This window comes from Callithrix jacchus, chromosome 7 (genome assembly GCF_049354715.1).
Source record: "Callithrix jacchus isolate 240 chromosome 7, calJac240_pri, whole genome shotgun sequence".
NCBI classification, from domain to species: Eukaryota; Metazoa; Chordata; class Mammalia; order Primates; family Cebidae; genus Callithrix; species Callithrix jacchus.
In genome coordinates, this window is record NC_133508.1 from 40,260,235 (window position 1) to 40,279,512 (window position 19,278).

At 57.5% G+C, this 19,278-nt stretch overlaps 1 protein-coding gene across 1 annotated transcript; it reads right to left on the reverse strand.

Annotated features, from left to right (window-relative positions):
- Positions 1-5,413: 5,413 nt before the first annotated feature.
- On the reverse strand, positions 5,414-6,080 carry LOC103794225 (uncharacterized). Its single transcript, XM_017975063.4, is given in 3 exon segments — positions 5,414-5,562; positions 5,565-5,885; positions 5,888-6,080. Coding segments are annotated over 3 exon segments (534 nt in total). The 5' UTR covers positions 5,952-6,080.
- Between the last annotated feature and the right edge of the window lie 13,198 nt (positions 6,081-19,278).

Consider the following 19,278-nt stretch of genomic DNA (forward strand, 5'->3'; position numbering starts at 1 on the left):
TTGTGTTCAGCCTGAGTCGTGGGCTGATGGGTTGGAAAGCTGTGACAGAAGGCCTGGGCCAGGAGCTCTAAAATGAAGTTGTTTAACTCCAGTGAAAGGACAGTTGCAGGGAGCCCAGAAGTGTGAAAAGGTCAATTTGAGCACCTTCCGTGGGGTGAGTGTGATGCTGAGATCGAGGGCCCAGGACCCTTGCCCAGGAGCCGCAGCTCTGCGTGCAGCCAGCTTCTGCCCTGCCTCAGATCAGTGACCTGCACTGCATCCAGGAGGAAGGGAGACTCTTGCCCAGGGGCAGACTCAAACACAGCAAGGTCAGGGGAGCAGTGCACGGTTTCCTGTCAAAGTCCACATTTGTGCAAAAAAATTGATTGGAAAGAGAGAGGTGCCGTATTTTGGAATGGAGGTGAGTTGGGGGCTAGTGAGGGCTGGGCCAGTGAGGGACGGGTATGATGTTCTGCCTGGCCCAATGGAGCTGGGGCCACAGGCTCCTGGGCTGCTGGCAGAGTTGGGTCCTGGTGGGGGCAGAGCTGGGCAGGCCCACATGGCCTGTGCATCCAGGGCGTCTTGTCCCTTTGACCCTTCAGAAGAGGACCATCCCCCCTCCCCTCCACCAGCCTTCTCAGGCCTGGTCTGATAGATAGCTGGAGCTGGAAGAGGCTGAAGACAGTGAGAGTCGCTCTCCTTTTTCCTAGGTGAGAACACTGGGCCCTCAGGGTCAGGGAGCTGCCCCCAGGTGGTCTGGGTGGTCGGAGATGGAGGGAGGAGAAAAGCCGGTGCTCTTGATCCCTGGCGCAGCACTGTCCTTCCCCGACGCCCGCTCCACCTCTGCCCCACCCGGGCCCAGACTCCCACTCTCGAACTGGAAACTCCCTGTTTTGGGGGCACACGCTGCGTGGCTGGCAGGTGCTGGAGATGCCCAGCAGAGCAGATACTGCCACAGGAGTGGCTGTGTTTCCTGCAGTGGAGAAGGGGACCCTGGCAGGAGCACTACCCAGCCAGGCACATGGTGCTCAGCCCTGCGGGCGCTGACCCCACAGAAGGCCAAGGTTTTTGCTGCTGGAGGCCTCTCTTCAGGGAGAGCTCCGTCCCGGCTCAGTGTGACCGCCCTCCCCCAGCCTGCTGGGCTGGGACCTCATCCCTGCTCCAGCGTCATGGGCTTTTCCGGCCTTGGGTTGAGGCCTCAGCAATTCAGGCGGGGCCGTTTTGCTAACAGCCTGTCTGTGTGTGTGTGTGTGTGTGTGTGTGTGTGTGTGTGTGCGCGTGCGCGCGGGCATGTGTGTAGGCATGTGAGCATGTGTGTGCATGTGTGTGTACGTGTGTGTGCACACGTGTGTGTGGTGGTTTCTACCCCAGGGCTGGACACCAAGGCCCCTCTTGGATGCAGGGTATTTCCTGCAGGGGAAACTGAGGCTTGGGGGCTCAGCCCCATGCCTGGGAGGTGTCTGCCATCCAGTCAGCCTCAGAGCTCCCACTCCTGGGCACGATGGCTGCCTGGCCCTGGGCCTGAGCTTCATGGGAGTCTGGGGTCTTGATGGCACACAGACCATGGCTCTGGGTCCGAGGCCCAGCGGGTCCTCTGAGCCCTGCCTCCCTGGAGCACACGTCCCCCCACCTGCCTTCTGCCTCCTTCTTCCTCTCAACTTTACCCTCTCTCCCTCCCGTCCTCTCTCTGCCCCCCTCCTGGCAAGCAGACTGCAATCTTGTTAATTTCTCCCCTACAGTTGTCCACAGGCCCTTCCAAGTTAAATATTACTCATGGCGACAAGAGCCCGCCGGGCAGCGCCCGGCCTGGAGGTGGACCTGCCTGTGGAAGGTGCTGGCAGGGGGGATTGCCAGGACCCTCCTTGCAGCATCTAGGGGGCAGCTGGTGGTGCAGGTGGCCCCAGCATCCTGAGCCCATACCTGGGTCCCTCCAGCCTCTCACCTCGCCCTTTGAAGTCACAAATGTGCCTGTTTATGTAACCTCCGTGCTCGGCCAGAGTGGGCAGGCCTGTGGGCAGCAGGTCCCTAGGCAGGCTTAGGAGGAGCCAGCTGGGGCCCCAGAGGGGCTTGGGCCAGGCCAGGCGAGGGCCTTCCCCTCAGCCGCTCACTCCAGCTCAGTGCCAGGCGAGGGGTAGGACTGGGAACAAAATGTTCAGAAAAAAAACAACCTCATCTGTTTTGAATCGATTCCTCTTATCTGGCCCTCAGTTTTCCCAGTAGGGAAGTGGAGGGATGGGGGGTCATGGGCTCAAGCACCTCGGGGAGACCCCACAGTCGGGGGAGGCAGCGAGCCCAGCCCCCACTCACCACACCCAGCAGCTGCTCCACCCTCACCTGTCAAGAACCCCCCAGGCCTGGTCCCCCAGGGGAGCAAAGCTGGATGTCAACAGCAAACAGGCACAGTGTCCCCGTGCTGCCTTCATGTTGCCCACCCTCTGCCATGCCACCCCTTGTGTCCTGTCGTGCCACTCTGTCCTCCACCCGCTGCACGTGTCTGGCAGGGACCCAAGCACCCTCCTGCCACCGGGCCTTTGCTCTGCTGGCCCCGGCCCCGAATGCCCATCCCTCACCCATTTTAGGGCTGCTGAGATGGGCCTCATGGGAAGTCCTCCTCCCACTCAGCACCTCCCAGCTTACCCTGGGCTATTCCTTTTAGGAACATGGACGCCCTGTCCCACAGACAACATTTGGAAACTTGACTTTTTCTGCTCTCCTAGGAAGCTGCCAGCCCTCTAGAACAGGCGCTCCTTCCAGTGTGTCTGTGTGCTTGCTGTAGGGACACACAGTCAACTCCATGGAAGAAAGCAGTTCCACACCCACCCACCCAGCAGCCATCAGGGCCCAGCCCCCTGGCTGCACCCACCAGACCTTGTCAGGCAGGACCCACCTGGCTGACCAGAGCTCAAGCCAGAGGCCTCCCATGGGGCTCGGCAGGGACAGCAGGAGGGCAGCGGGCCGAGGCGTACAAAGTCCAGGGGGCTGCTTGGTATTGGTGGCGTGTGGCCACCCCACTTGTGCAGGACTTCACACCCTCAGTGTGAGCCTCCCTCCTGCCCTGCTCATACCCCCAGGACCCTTTAGCCACCCACCCTCCCTCCTGCTTTCTGTCCAGACAGAGCTTGTCGAAGGAGGTGCTTCCATGGACGTGCACCGTGTCCACATCCCTGCTGCAGCCACATCTGCTCCAGGGAGCACAGAACCCACCCCGGGCACCCAGATGCTCACAAGGCCTCTGTCCCACTGGGCCCCATCTTGAAAGGTCACTTCCCAGCGCCTCACCCTAGGACCCAGCCTTAGGGTGGGGGCCAGGAGAGGGGCCAGGAGGGGGGCCGGTGGGAAACGCCCTGCCTAGCACCCTGGGGCGGTGCTCTCCAGGCACCTGGTCTGTGACAGGGTCTTCGGGGGCTCTGGAGACGGGTGGCTCCCCCGCCTGCCTCGTGCCTGGACACGAGTGTGCCTGCCTGTGTCAGACAGAGGCGAGTTGGGACTTCACCCCTGAAATCGAGCGGAAGGGCAGGAAAGTGAGCCTCAAAACCACCTTCTTTCCATTTCATTTCTGGGAGCATTGACACCAGCCCGTGGGAGACCTGCTGAGGGTTCTCTTTTCCCATCTGGGTTCTGGTGGGACAGAGGGCGGCTGTGACCGTCACTCAGCCTGTACTGGGAGCCACAGCGCTGCACAGCCCTGCCTGCTGCCTCCCCTGCCCCAGACCCTACCCTCCTCCCTCCACTCCTGCAATGGGGGCGAGGCTGATTGAGTCACAGGCCCTGCTTAGGCAGTGGGACCCCAGCACCCTCCAGCAAGGTGGCGGACCCCACGGGCCATGTGGGGCAGCTCCTCGGGCTCCTCCTGGCCTCTGGGAACTGTGGGACTTTCTAGGCAGCACCCGTCCCTCTCGCAAGGCACTGCCAAGCCTTCTGGCACTTCTGTGGGTGTCTATCCACAGCAAAGCATGCTTGTGCACCAGGGCTGTGGCCCTTCTCCTGCAGGGTGACGCTGGGAATGGGCAGCCTCCCCCAGCCACTCCGGTCAGCAGTGGCCGTCCAGTCCCTGGTGTCCCCATCCTTGGTTTGGGCCAAGGGCAGACAGCAGGAAAAGTGTGGTCCCAGACAGGGACACAAGCTGGCAACGGCTGTGGGGGACCTGGCCATTGGCATAGGGACTGCCCTCCATCCCAGGTGCCTGGTTGGGACCGGGGAGTGGGGGCGGACCCTGCAGCGCCTGCCTTGCCCACGCTGGAACTCTGGAGCTGTGCTACCTGGGGCCAGGGCATTCTGACAGCCTCACTCTCAGGGGCTGGATGCCCGTGGGCACCACGGCAGGCGCCTGGCAGGCCGTGCTATAGGCCATACGCTGCTCTGGACTCTGTGGGCTCCTTGGGCCCCTGCCACCATGGTCACTGCCTCTCCTGGGAGCAAGTTCCTTTTTTTTTTTGAGATGGAGTTTCCCTCTTGTCCAGGCTGGAGTGCAGTGGTGCCATCTCGGCTGACTGTAAACTCTGTTTCTCGGGTTCAAGCAATTCTTTGCCTCAGCCTCCCGAGTAGCTGGGATTACAGGTGCCCACCACCCTGCCTGGCTAATATTTGTATTTTTATTAGAAACGGGGTTTCATCATGTTGGCCAGGCTGGTCTCAAACTCCTGACCTCCGGTGATCCACCTGGCTCGGCCTCCCAAAGTGCTGGGATTACAGACATGAGCCACCGAGCCCAGCTGAGAGCAAGTTTCCAATTCAGGGGCCGCAGGGGACTTCCCAGACAGGCGGGTTGCTGTCTCAGCGCCAGCTTGCACCCTCCTCCCCAGGATCCGGAGCAGGAGGGTGGCTGTCTTTTGCCTTGAATCCGCCGGCCTGCTGGAGGGCTCCTGCAGAACTGCTCCAAGGGGCAGAGAAAAGGAAGGACACTGACTCTGAGGACAGACGGGCAGGCCACAGTCAGGAGAGCCCCAGCCGGGGCCCACAGGCTTGGGGTCTCTGCTTGGGGGAGCACGAGGCAGGTATGGGAGGGGGCCAGGGAAGCCCTGCAGCCCCCCAACCCCCAGCCCCAGGCAGCAGTGCCTCAGAGGCCTGGGCGGCAGGAAAGGGAGAGATGACGTCATTGCCGCCTGGAATCTGCTGTTTGGAGGCGTCGCCATGGAGACCGGAAGGCTCAGGGTGGGTAAAAATAGCAAACCCAAGAGGGTGTCAGTTCCAAGAAGCCGAGTCTCTGAAAAGCGAGGCATACAAGTTCTCATCGCCCGGGAGGACAGAGGGCCCAGGCTGCGAGTCTAGCGGGCGGGGCCGCTTGGGGCTGCTGGCTCGAAGCCACCCGCACGCTGCGTGTCCCGGCCACAGCCACCGGGAGCTTTGTCCCCACACAGGGTGTGACGGGCGTGGCAGGCTCCCAGCAGGAGGCGTCTGCAAGCATGCTGCCTGCCTTTGCCTGGGCACCAGAGCCTTAGCCCGAGGGCTGCTCTGCAGGGCCTTTTCCTTCCTCAGAGGAAAAGGGGAAGCGTCCGTGGCCTGTGAGCCGCTCAGCCTAGGCCTTGTCCAGGCCGGAACTCTGGGCCTCCAGGCGGCCTCTGGCGGGGCAGGAGGGCACAGAGCTGGGTTTTCTCGGCCTGGGCTGAACACTCTTTTCCTGCCCTGGTTTTGGAGGAGGAAAGGGACGGCTGCCTGAGAAAGGCCTCCCGCCCTCCTGTTCCTCCAGGCCAGGAGGTGGCTGTCCTGCTCCTCTGGGCCCGGAGATGCCGGCACACACTGTCTGCACCTGCCTTCAGCTGCGTCCTCTGTTGGTCCCAGTGTCCTCATGGGTCCCCCTAAGTCCCAGGCCACAGGCAGGCAGCAGGGGGCCCAGGGGCTCTGGGCCCCTCTCCCCAGATGGCAGAGTCCTCCAAGAACCCCTGCGGCTGTGAGGGGCTCCCCACCCAGTGCCACCTCCAAGAAACACTGCCTCATCTTGGCTCTCAGCCTCTTTGGGGGCTCCTCTCCCCCATGCTTCACAGGGGGACGGGGGGCCTTGCCCAGCTTCTTCCTCCCGGCCTCGCAAGCCTGGGCAGAACTATCTTGGGTTCAGGGCCCAAGAATGACCCAGGAGCCCTCAGATGGTCCAAGAGCACCCGGAACAGGAGGGAGCCAGTGATTTCCCAGCCCCGAGAAGGGAAGCCTCATCCGGGGAGAGTGACTGTTCTGGGGGGGCCTGAGGGTGGCTCTTGGGGGGCAGGCAACTGCCCACCACAGCAACTAAGGTTCTCCTGAGCAGGCGGGGGACCCTTTCCTTTTTCACGTGGAGGCTGCTGGGCTGGGTCTGCCCACTGCCACTCCCTGGGTGCTAAATCCTGGAATATCTTCAAAGAGCCACCATCCCTTCTCTCTGGCACACACCATTGTTCTCAGGGTGGCAGGGGGATTGGGCACGGGTCTCACCTCTCATGCCCAGGCCTCCCCTCTCACGCCCAGGCCTCCCTTGTCTTGTGGTGGCTCAAGGCTGGAGAGGGTGAGGGGACATAGAGGCCTTTGTAGGGGGAGCTCCTTCCCCCAAGACATAGCTTGCATGCCTTATGTAACGCGTGAGCTCACGCAGAGGGCCTGCCAGAAATGACGGCAGGGGCGGGAGGGGCCTGCTCGGGAAGCCAAGTGCAGCTCAGGCTTACGAAGAGCCATCCCGGCCCTGCCTTGAGGAGAGAGGGGCGTGGAGCCTTTGCAACCTAGGGCCCCCACACTGGCAGGGGGTGGGTAGAACCTGGGAGGGAGCAAAGGCCAGGTGGTGCCACATATGGCTGGATCTGCGGTGGCTGTGCGGGTAACTGGCCCACCCCACACCCCCACCAGCAGGCGCCAGCCGTGATGTCAGAGGAAGGGGCCTCTCTAAGTCACCCAGGACCCCCGGGAGCAGCTCTGGGACCTTGATGGGATGGGTGGGTAAAGGCAGTGCCAGCTCCTCCAATGTCAGCTGCCCTCCAAGCGTGGCCCCGGGCAGATGCTTCACTGATGATGGCCCTGAGGCGGGGCTGGACCTAGTGTCTGCAGCCACCCCTGCCCTTCCTCCCTTCCCTGTTGGAGTCCCAGCGCCACCCTGGGCTTCCCCTCCCCCTGCTGCCCAGGCCCCCACACTGCGGCAGGCCCAGCCCTGTTCCACTCCTGGAAGGGGACCCAACCCCAAGAGGGGCAAGGGCTTCAGGGAGGTTATGGCAAGGGCCTCTGGGCAGCACTTGGGGCCTGGGTGACAGCACGGGTCCTCAGGGCAGTGCCCCCAGCCTAGAGGGAGCCACCCCTCCAAACACAGTGCCAAGGAGTGCCTGGCATGGGGACCTGTGCCCCGCCAGCAGCATGGCCTGGCACAGCTGCACCTCACTGGGCCCAGGCCGGCCATTGGTCAGCTCATTGCCCATTCCTGGGAAGGCAGCCAGCCCTGGCAGGGAGGGATGACTGGGAGGAAGGGATGCTGGGAGGAGAGGCCAGGCCCTGGGCCTGGGGAGGGCAGGGCGCTGGCAGGGGTCTCTGGCAGGGTCCTGGACTGCGCTTCAACTTTGTAAGCAGGAATGCAGGACGAGTGGGGACTCCCTGAGGGGCCGAGGGCAGTGCCAGGAGCCTGGTCGGGGGAAGACCCTGCTCTCAGGAAGGGCAGCCCAGGGGTGGTGGCCGAGACAGTTGCTGGGTCTGTATCTGCTGCTGATGGGGAGGGTGAGGATGGGGAAGGGGGCATCCACACAGAGGCAGAAGCAGGAGGCGAGGGGTGGGCTCCCTGGACGGCCTGGCCTGAGCCTGGAGGCTGCAGCCTCTGAGTAGCAGGCTGTGGGCAGGTGCCGCGGGTGACTAAGGGTGGGACCTGCATGAAGGGGCCCCTGGCTGCCCTTGGGAGCACCAGGCCCCTGATGTCTGGCCCTCACACAGGCCCCACCCTCACCTGAGCTCACACCCAGACCAGCCAGCCGACCAGCAAGCCGAGGGCTCCAGCAGGTCCCAGGCATCCCTGAGCCTCCGAGTGCTCCAGTGCGCACGTGGCGGTAATGTCACCTGGATCAGCATGTCGGGGAAACCAGGCCTGGCCCACAGGCACTGTGTTAACAGTGCCTGTGATGACTCAAGAGGTTCTGCCATTTTGACCAACAGTGCCACAGCCTTGGGCCCCTGGAAAGCGCCGCAGGGAGTGGCCCCCACTTTGGGAAGTGCTGGCTAAAACCTTCTTGTGGGCAAGGACAGCGCCCTTCTGTGCTCTGCATCCCAGGCCCACTTCGTGGCACTCAGTGTTGCATACGGGTGAAGGACAGTGGCCAGGGCCTCGGAGGATGCAGATGGTGCCCAGGTCCCCCGCTCTCCCACTGTCCCCCATTTTACACATGACCGCTTCAGCTAAGTCAAGAGTGAGTTCTGGCCCTGGGGCCCTGGGCTCAGCGAAGTGCTGAGGGCGCGGGGGGAGGTGGCGCCAGCCCTGGGCAGCCATGAGCAGTGCAGCGCACATGCCAGGCAGCACAGGATGTCCCGAGGACAGGGTCCACTGGGTGAGGGCTGCAGGGCCTGATGCCCATGCAGACTCTTCAGCTCAGCACTTGGCTCCCCAGACAGGGCCTCACCAGTGTCCCCCAGCTGTCCACAGGCTGTGGACACATCTTCAGAGGCAGGCTCTGTGCCCCTCCCTCCCTCCCTCTGGCCCATCCGTCCTGCTGCTGTGCCCTCAGCCCCCAAGGTCCCTGTGCCACTGGGCCAAGGCTGCCAGGGGCTCCTGCAGGAAGAGGAGCCTGAGAGAGCCAGGCTTGTCTCCCAGCCTGGGGCCTGGCTGGGCCCTGTCACACTCTGGGTGTGGGCCCAAGATGGGGTTGGGTAGACACCTGGGGCCCGGGATGGCCCAATGCCTGGCACAGGCTGTGCAAGGCTGGGTGACCTCACTGCTGCCTGACCTGGTTTCGTCCCTGTGGGGAGTGGGCAGGTGCTGGGCTGTGGCTCTGAGTGAGGTGGTCGGCCAGCCACGTGGTCTCACCCTCTGGTTCCCCATGGCCACAAGGGCAGGACCATCCACGGCCCCCAGGAGCCATGGGGACTTCCCAAGCATCATCTCAAGTGACCTCAAGAAGCAGGCCCTGGCTCCAAGACCACCACAGGGAGGCTGACACATGTCCGAGGCCACCCAAGCCCAGCAGGCCTAGGACAGGTCAGGCCACTGACTTCACAGAAGACCCCATGGCAGCTGAGGGCTCTCCTGAGCAGGATGGCTCAAGAGAAAGAACAGGGAGGGCAAACAGAAGTGCAGGCAGCTTCCTTAGCCAAAAAACTGGCTGGGTGCAGCGGCTCACTCACGCCTATAATCCCAACACTTTTGGAGGCTGAGGTGGGCAGATCATGAGGTGAGGAAATCGAGACCAGCCTGGCCAACATGATGAAACCCCGTCTCTACTAAAAATACAAAAAATGAGCCTGGCATGTTGGCGCGTGCCTGTAATCCCAGGTGCTCGGGAGGCTGAGGCAGGAGAATTGCTTGAACATGGGAGGCAGAGGTTGCAGTGAGCTGAGATTATGCCACTGCACTCCAGCCTGGGAGACAGAGCAAACTCTATCTCAAAAAAAGGAAATTAAAACAAAAAAAAAAAGAAATTGCAGGTCAGCACAAAGGAGAAAGTTTAAGATAGCTGCAGATTCTTCACGTGGCAAAAATCACTTTCTTGTTTTTTGAGGTATGACCTGAAGGCTATAAAATTCTAAGTACCATGTAAGTAAGCTGTATCCAGGAATTCTCAGCAACAGTGTTTCCTTTTTTTTTTTTTTTAATTTTTTGAGACTGAGTCTCGCTTTGTTGCCCAGGCTGGAGTGCAGTGGTGGGATCTGGGCTCACTGCAACTTCCGCCTCCCAGGTTCAAGCGGTTCTCCTGCCTCAGCCTCCAGGCAGCTGGGACCACAGATGCGTGCCACCATGCCCAGCTAAATTTCGTATTTTTAGTAGAAACAGGTTTCACCATCTTGGCCAGGCTGGTCTTGAACTCCTGACTTCGTGAATCGCCTGCCTCGGCCTCCCGCCGTGCTGGGATTACAGGCGTGAGCCACTGTGTCCGGCCTACTGTTTCCATCAACAATTTAAAACATTGTGGTTTCCGGCCGGGTGCGGTGGCTCACGCCTGTAATCCCAGCACTTTGGGAGGCCAAGGCGGGTGGATCACGAGGTCAAGAGATCGAGACCATCCTGGTCAACATGGTGAAACTCTGTCTCTACTAAAAATACAAAAAATTAGCTGGGCATGGTGGCGTGTGCCTGTAATCCCAGCTACTCAGGAGGCTGAGGTGGGAGAATTGCCTGAACCCAGGAGGCGGAGGTTGCGGTGAGCCGAGATCCCGCCATTGCACTCCAGCTTGGGTAACAAGAGCGAAACTCCATCTCAAAAAACAAACAAACAAACAAAACATTGTGATTTCCATTTTGATTCCTTCTTTAATTGACATGTTCAAAGTATTTTTCAATGTCCCAGATGATGGTGACTTTTGATGGGAATGTGTGCTCATTTTTCTTTGTTATTTACTTTTATTTATTTTTCTGAGATTGAGTCTTGATCTGCTGTCCAGGCTGGAGTGCAGTGATGCAATCTCGGCTCACTGCAACCTCTGCCACCTGGGTACAAGTGATTCTCCTGCCTCAGTCAACTGACTAGCTGGGACTATAGGCACACACCACCACACCCGGCTAATTTTTGTATATGTAGTAGAGACAGGGTTTCACCATGTTGGCCAGGCTGGTCTCCATCTCTTGACCTTGTGATCTGCTTGCCTTGGCCTCCCAAAGTGCTGGGATTCTAGGCATGAGCCACCACACCCAACCTATTATTTATTTTTAGTTTGGAATTCTAGTGTGTTTACTTTAGTAGTTACCAAAGAAACACAGGTATATAGATAAAAGAAACAAAAAGAACCCCCAAAGTTAGTATTGAAACTGTAGAGTCTGTAGAACTCAGCAGGCCCAGCCCTCCTCTGTGCTTCATTATTGCCCTGGCATCAGCCTCTTCCAAAGCGTTCAGCCAGTGTTTTGGTTTTAGTTTTCTCCATATTTCTAAATTGTGTGCTCCTACTGCTCCTTCTTGGTTTAGCAGGTTTTGTTTTTTTTTTTTTTTTTTTTTGAGACAGAGTTTTGCTCTTGTTACCAAGGCTGGAGTGCAATGGCGTGATCTCGGCTCACCACAACCTCCACCTCCTGGGTTCAGGCAATTCTGCTGCCTCAGCCTCCTGAGTAGCTGGGACTATAGGCACGCGCCACCATGCCCAGCTAATTTTTTGTATTTTTAGTAGAGATGGGGTTTCACCATGTTGACCAGGATGATCTCGATCTCTTGACCTCGTGATCCACCCGCCTCAGCTTCCCAAAGTGCTGGGATTACACGCTTGAGCCACGGCACCCGGCCCGGTTACATGGTGAGATATTACTGGAGAATGAGGGTTTTCCTCTTACCCAGTGCTCTCTGCTCCACCCCACCTTCTCTTTTTCTGTCTTCCCAAATGGCAATTGCATCATTTTTGTTTAAGTCGATGACACTAGTATAACTACGTATTATAACTCACTGCCGAGTCCAGTAGTAAAGTCTGCTTAGGTTTTCTCTGTTTTTCCTGAAGTTAGTGTTGGCTTCGTTTTTTCTCTGCTGAGTTTCCTCTGTGCCTCTGGTCCACCCCACCTGCATCTTCCAACAAGCCCTCTATACAGTGTTTGATCTAGTCAATTGCATCCTATGTTCCATTGGTTCCTTGTTTTCCTGGAGCCCTGTGTCCTTCTCTCTCAGTCTGGGCTGGTCACTCTCTGGGCTCCATGTCTAGATTGGTGGGCAGAAATTTCCTGGACGGGGACAGACCCTTCTTAGCTGTTATTGTCATGATGGCAGCCCAGCTCCAGATCCCATTCAGAAAGGTCCTGTGACCATGACTCTGTCTCTCACTGGCCTTAACCAGTAGCCCTCAGGGAACTCAAGACCAGGCCCAAGCCTCAGGCTGGCAGTTTGGTTTCCATCCTTGCTTACCACTGTGGCTTGAGTGCTACCTTCATTTCTAGCTCTGCACAGCTTCCTTCCTTGTGCCTTTTTACAGAACATTTAAAAGCAAATCTGGCTGGGCGTGATGGCTCACACCTGTAATCCCAGTACTTTGGGGGGCCAAGGTGGGCGGATCACCTGAGGTCAGGAGTTCAAGACCAACCTGGCCAACCTGGTGAAACCCCATCTCTACTAAATAAGTACAAAAATTAGCCGAGTGTGGTGGCAGGCACCTGTAATTGCAGCTACTCGGGAGGCTGAGGCAGGAGAACTGTTGGATCCTGAGAGGCAGAGTTTGTAGTGAGTCGAGATGGCACCACTGTACTCCAGCCTGGGTGACAGAATGAGACTTTATCTCAAAACAAAAACAAACCTATTTTATCCAGCATGTGTCTGTGTTGGACTCAGAAGGGGACCCTGCACCATCTTGGCTGGATTGTAGCAGTTGCTCTGGTGTTCTGTGCTCCTGGTCCCACACTCACCGAGCCCCACTCCTCAGCTGTCAAAAGCCCCAGGTTGCAGCCTGCTTGACAGCTCAGGCTCAGCAGGGCCGAGTGGAGAACTTGTGCCTCCTCCTCCCAATGTCGTTAAAAATAAAATTTGTATTTTGACACAATCTCAAGCTTACAGAAAAGTTGCAAGCATAGTACAGGAACTTCTTTCCCCTGAAGCATCTGCGGGTCTGTTGCTGGTACAGTGCTCTACCACACCCCAAAGCAAGGACATTCTGGTACACGCCCCAACACAGCGGTTCAGGGCAGGAAATCACGTGGAGCCAGACCCCACTCAGGGCTTTCTGGTTGTTCCAGTGATGTCCCTTGCAGTAAAGAGACCAGCCTGGGTCCACACCTTGCACTGAGCTGTCATCATGGCCATGTCCCCATTGGTCCGGACCTTCCTGGGCTTTTCCCTGACTGTTCTTTGAAGCTTCCAGGCCAGGCCTTTTGGAGAAGGTTCCCCATGTGGCCCTACCTGAGGTCTCATCACAGACAGATGCGGGTTATGCATCTTTGCAGGAAGGGCACAAATGTGACGCCATGGTCTGCTCCTCCTGCCTGTCAGGTGGGGTACTATTCTGACTGATTCAGTACCACGGAGTCCGCCGTGATAGCTCAGTTAAGGTGGGGTGTGTGTCTCCACTGGAACTTACACTCTTTTTCCCTTTGTGACGAATTAGCATTTTGTGGGGGAGATTCCTTCCCCCTCACTCCCTCCCTGTCTCCCTCCTTCCCGACTTCCACCCCCCTCCGTCTCTCCTTCCCTCCCTCTTCTCCTTCTTCCCTCTCTCTCCCTCTTTAGAGACAGGGTCTCGCTCTGTTTGCTACCCTAGCTCACTGAAACCTCGCATTTCTTGGCTCAAGCAGTCCTCCTGAGTTGCTGGGACCACAGGTGCATGCCATCATGCAGGGCTAATTTTTGTTATTGTTGCTCTTTATTTTTGAGACAGGGTCTTGCTCTGTTGCTCAGGCTGGAGTGCAGTGGCACCATGATGGCTCACTGCACCTTTGAGCTCCTGGGGTCCAGTGATCCTCCTGCCTCAGCCTCTCAAGTAGCTGGGACTACAGGGCTGCACACCATGCTTAGCTAATTGTTAACTTTTTTGTAGAAGCAGGGCCTTTATGTTGCCCAGGCTGGTCACAAACTCCTGGGCTTAAGCAACCCGTCCACCTTGGCCTCCCCAAAAGTGCTGGCATTACAGGCGTGAGCCACTGTGCCCAGCTGATACTTTCAAACTATGCAGATAGCTTTTTTAAGCTTTCGATTCATTAATATATTAATTTTGATAAATATTAAAATATGTATAGATACTCATGGCTTCCTATTTCATTTGATAATTACAACCCATTACTATCATTATTATCTATTACTGTCATTATTTGGTGGATTTGGCAGACATGGGCTGGGGCTCCATGCCCTCTCCATGTGACCGGCTGTGCCTTACCTCTCGTCCTTACTGTCTCTCCCTTACCAGCCCTGGAGTCAGCCATCTCTTTAAAGAACTCTGGTTCCCAGCCAGGCGCGGTAGCTCACACCTGTAATCCCAACACTTTGGGAGGCTGAGGTGGGCAGATCACCAGGTCAGGAGATCGAGACCCTCCTGGCTAACACAGTGAAACCCTGTCTCTACTAAAAATACAAAACATTATCTGGACGTGGTGGCGCAAACCTGTAGTCCCAGCTACTCAGGTAGCTGAGGAGGGAGAATTTCTTGAATCCAGGAGGTGGAGGTTGTGGTGAGCCAAGATCACTCCACTGCACTCCTGCCTGGGCAACGGAGCAAGTCTCTGTCTCAAAAACAAACAAACAAACAAACAAACAAACTTTGGTTCTCTTCAGAGAATGAAAATTAGGAGTTAAGAATGGGCTCCTGGTGTGCTCACTGCCGCTGAGGTATCCCTCCTCTTGGTGGGCAGAGTGAGGGTTGACATGCTTACACAAGGCACATTTTTTTTTTTGAGATGGATTCTCACTCTGTCACCCAGGCTGGAGTGCAGTGGCGCAATCTTGGCTCACTGCAACCTCTGCCTCCCAGGTTCGAGCGATTCTCCTGCCTCAGCCTCCTGAGTAGCTGGGATTACAGGTGCCCACCACCACACCCACCTAATTTTTGTATTTGTAGTAGAGACGGAGTTTCACCATGTTGGTCAGGCTGGTCCCAAACTCCTGACCTTGTGATCCGCCCGTCTCAGCCTCCCAAAGTGCTGGGATTACAGGAGTAAACCCCCACGCCTGGCCAACACATTTACATCAGTAGTTTTCTTTATAAATATGGGCATTTGTAAGATCACGCAGGGACTGATAATTCCAATCCAATACCACATGGTTCCTTCTTCCCTTTCCATATTTTAACAGCGAGAAACTGACTCTTGCGACTCTGAGCTCATTTCCTGAGGGGAACCATCTCCTGCTCCAGTGCTGGTCCTTCACCCACTTGGGGCTCTGATGAGGGCAGCACTGGATGGCTCTGAGCCCTGAGCTCTACCCTGAGGATCCAGCTCCAGGTGCCCAGGGGTAAGAGGCTTTGCAGCCCCTTCCTTAGGGCCTGGCTTCCCCTCCCCCGCTCATTTGCTCTGACCCCTACCTATGCTTCCCTGGATGGCCTCCCGAGCACAGCACTGAACTCAAATCTTTGTCTTGGGCCGGGTACAGTGGCTCACACCTGTAATCCCAGCACTTTGGGAGGCTGAGGAGAGGAACATTTGAGTTCAGGAGTTTGAGACCAACCTGGGCAACATAGTGAGATCTCGTCTCTATAAGTAAAAAATTAAATAAAAAGCCAGACAGGGTGGCACATGCCTGCAATCTCAGCACTTTGGGAGGCCAAGGCGGGCGGGTCACGTGAGGTCAGGAGTTTGAGACCAGCCTGGCCAACATGGTGAAACCCTGTCTCTACTACATATGCACAAATTAGTTGGGCATGGTGGCATATGTCTGTAATCCCAGCTACTCGGGAGGCTGAGGCAGGAGAATCACTTGAACACAGGAGGCTGAGGCTGCAGTGAGTCGAGATAGTGCCATTGCACTCCAGCCTGGGTGACAAAGCGAGACTCTGTCTCAAAATAAATAAATACATAAAATAAAACAAAATAAAATAAAAGATTTGTCTCAGGGCCTACTTTTGCAGAAATCCAAAGTAAGACAAAGGTCTTTTTAAAATTTCTACCTGCCGGGCACAGTGGCTCACGCCTGGAATCCCAGCACTTTGGGAGGGTGAGGCAGGTGGATCACTGGTCAGGAGTTCGAGACCAGCCTGGCCAACACTATGCGAGGTCAAGGCAGGTGGATTATTTGAGGTCAGGAGTTTGAGACCAGCTTGGCCAATATGGGAAAACCCTGTCTCTATTTTTTTTTAACCTTTTTTTTTTTTTTTTTTTTTTTTTAAGATGGGGTTTCACCATGTTGGTCAGGCTGGTGTTGAACTCCCGACCTCAGATGATCTGCCCGCCTTGGCCTCCAAAGTGCTTGGATTACAGGCGTGACCCACCATGCCCGGCGGGAAAACCCTGTCTCTACTAAAAATACAAAACATTAGCTGATGGTGGCAGGTGCCTGTGATCCCAGCTACTCAGGAGGCCGAAGCAGAACTGCTTGAACCCTGGAGGTGGAGGTTGTAATGAGCCGAGATCGCGCCATTGCACTCCAACCTGGGCAACAAGAGTGAAACTCTGTCTCAAAAAAAAAATTTCTACGAAGCTTATGTTACTTGAGCAATTTTTATTTTCACATTTGAAGGTGTTTTTCCCCAGTAACTGAGCATGTTTTTGCCAATGGCAGTCTGTGCCTGGCTGCTACCAGGCCTTCCTTCTGCTTCCTGAGGAGAGTGGGTGGTGGCAGCAGGGCAGGGCAGGGCAGAGCTTGTCTGCGATACATTTCCCCGCCTAGGTTTCCGAGCTCCCCTAAAGCTTGGGGGACCCCTTGCTCTGCCAGTGTCCTCCTTGCTCTGGTCCTGGAGCGCTGTCCAGCTCATTGCCACACTGCTGGCTCCTTAGGGTGGGGTGTCTCAACTCCAAGGCCAGCCTCCCACGAGGCCTTCCCTGCCTAAAGCCAGCCCCAGCCCCTCCAGGCCTTTTGGGGAGCTGAAGGCTCTCGATCCTATCTATACTAGTAGGTTTGCTGATTGCTGTCTCTCAGGGCACAACTTGGTCTCTTTCCCCAGTCCCAGTGTCCACAGTCGTAGGAACTCATTGAATAAGGGACAAACTTATGACCAGCTGACCAAGCCTGTTAGTGTGGCAGGGGCCAGGGAGCAAGCTGGGAGGTCCCTGCCCTGCCTGGAGGCCAGGGCTCCTCTGGGCAGGCACCAAGTCCATCCCACCCTACTCCACCCTATGGCTGGGCCTATAGCCTTGACCCACTGCCTGCCAGCCCGGTGGCCTGAGTGGGTGACTGGCTTCAGCAGCTGCTGGGTGGGGCTGGAGGGAGGAAGGGGAGCAGGTGGGAGACCGCCTCAAGCTCAGGGAGAAAAGAGGACCCTGCGGGCTCCCTCTAGGCATGGCTGCTCTGACCCTTGGCAGGGTGGGGTGGGGGCCCTGCCTTGGAAACTCCGTGGTCTTGGAGGAAGGAAGTCTCAGAGTCCACAAAGGTGGAGGTAGCTTAAGAGGCCAGCCCCAGGCCCTTACCTGTCCCTGCACCCTGTTCCTACACCTTCACTCTACTGTACACCTCTGGCTGCTTCCCAGGGGTCCGAAGTCTGGAGACAGTGTTGGTCCATGCCAGGACCCTGCAAAGCCAGAGGCACAGAGGGAAGCAGAGGCTCTGGGTGGGCACAGCCCCTGCTGGGGCCCTGCACAGAGCTCCTGGTTCAGCAGAGGAGCAGGAGGAATTCTCTGCTTGATTGGAGACATTTCCCAGCAGGCCTGGCTGCAGCCACCTTCTTTGAGTTACAGTTTGACTGAGTTATATGGAATTCAAATCCAGATGGAAGGAAGTGACAACATCAAGTGCAACATTTACTGTTTTTTTTTGTACAAAATGTGGGCCAACTAAACGATCTCCAGGAAAACAAAGAAGTCCCTTTTCTTTCTTTTTTTTTTTTTTTTGAGATAGTCTCTCCCCATCGCCCAGGCTGGAGTGCAGTGGTGCAGTCTCGGCTCACTGCAACCTCCACCACTCAGGTTCAAGCAATTCTTGTGCCTCAGACTCCTGAGTAGCCGGGATGACAGGCGCCTGCCACTGTGTCCAGCTAATTTTTTTGTATTTTTAGTAAAGATGGGGTTTCACCATGCTGGCCAGGCTGGTCTCAAACTCCTGATCTCAAATAATCCACCTGCCTTGGCCTCCCATAGGGCTGGGATTACAAGTGTGAGCCACCTCGCCCGGCCTAAATATCCTTTTTTGAGACAGGGTCTGCCTCAAAAAAAGGGTGTGACCCTGTCACCCAGGCTGGAGTGCGACTAGGGCACCGCTTCCTGCAGCCCCAAGCGTCTAGGCTCAAGCAATCTTCCCACCTCAGGTTCCCAAGTAGCTGAGACCACAGGTGCAGGCCACTATGTTCAGCTAATTTTTAAAAAATTATTTTTTGTAGACAGGGTGTCACTATATTGCCCAGGCTAGTCTTGAATTCCTGGGCTCAAGCCATATGCCTGCCTCAGCCTCCCAAAGTGCTGGGATTACTGGTATGAGCCACCGTGCCCGGTTAAATACCTTTTTTTTTGAGACGTAGTCTTGCTCCGTGGCCCAAGCTGGAGTTCAGCGGTGCCATCTCGACTCACTGCAACCTCCACCTCCCAGGTTCAAGGGATTCTCCTGCCTCAGCCTCCCGAGTAGCTAGGACTAGAAGCAAACCCAGCTAATTTTTTTTATTTTTAGTAGAGACGGGGTTTCACTGTGGTAGCCAGGATGGTCTCAATCTCCTGACCTTGTGATCCGCCCGCCTCGGCCTACTAAAGTGCTGGAATTACAGGCGTGAGCCACCGAGTCCGGCCTAAATATCCCTTTTAAGGAAATAACTTTCTTACCCAGCTTTCGGATGTGTTAACATAGACAGAAGCCTGGCCTCCGATTGTGGGGGCCAACGGAGTGAACAGTAAGAGTGGGGGGACAGTGTGGAGGGCGATGACAAGGAGAGTCAACCTCCGAGGCAGTGGAGGGAGGACGCATGGAGCCGCCCTGGGGTCACCTGCAGGTCCTGGCTGCCTCTCCACACAGGAGAGTCCTGTACAGGGACGCCCGGTCGGCTCCCCCAAGGCAGGAGGTCACAGCTGGTCACCCAGGTTGCGGCGGTGTGGCCCTCTCGCCTTCCCCCAGCACGAAAGCCAGCCTGGGTACCCGTGGCCCGTGGGAAAAGGTGCCAGGGCCCAGGGCGGCAGGAATGTCCCTCGGCCTCGGGCGAGGACAGCCCCCAACCCCCTCCCACCCATTGCGTCCCGGAGCCCGCAGGCCTCGCTGGACGCTGCCACCTCTGGGGACCACCAGGCCGACCGTCCAGCTTTGGGACCCAGGCTTTCCCACTTCGGCCTGCCAGGGCTTGTGGCTCTCCCACTGCGTGGCCAGGCGTGGAGAGCCGGCCCGACCGGACGGACGGAAGCGCCCCGCAGCCCCGGGGCGGAGGGCAGGGGTCTCGCCAGTCTGCCCGTCGGGACCCGCGGGGCCGAGATCCTGAGAAGCCACCCGGCCAGGGGCCGGCAGAGCGGCCGCGGCGGGGGCACCGGGCGCCGCCCCTCCCAGGCCCGAAGCCCCGGTCTGGTGGGGCGGGGCTGGCACGGGCGGGAGCCGCTGACACCCGGCCACCGAGCCACGGGCCACGGTGCAGCGGGGGCCGCGGGGCTGCGCCGCCAGGGTCACGTGGCGCGAAGTCCCCCCGCGTGGCCACCATCCCTGTGGTGTG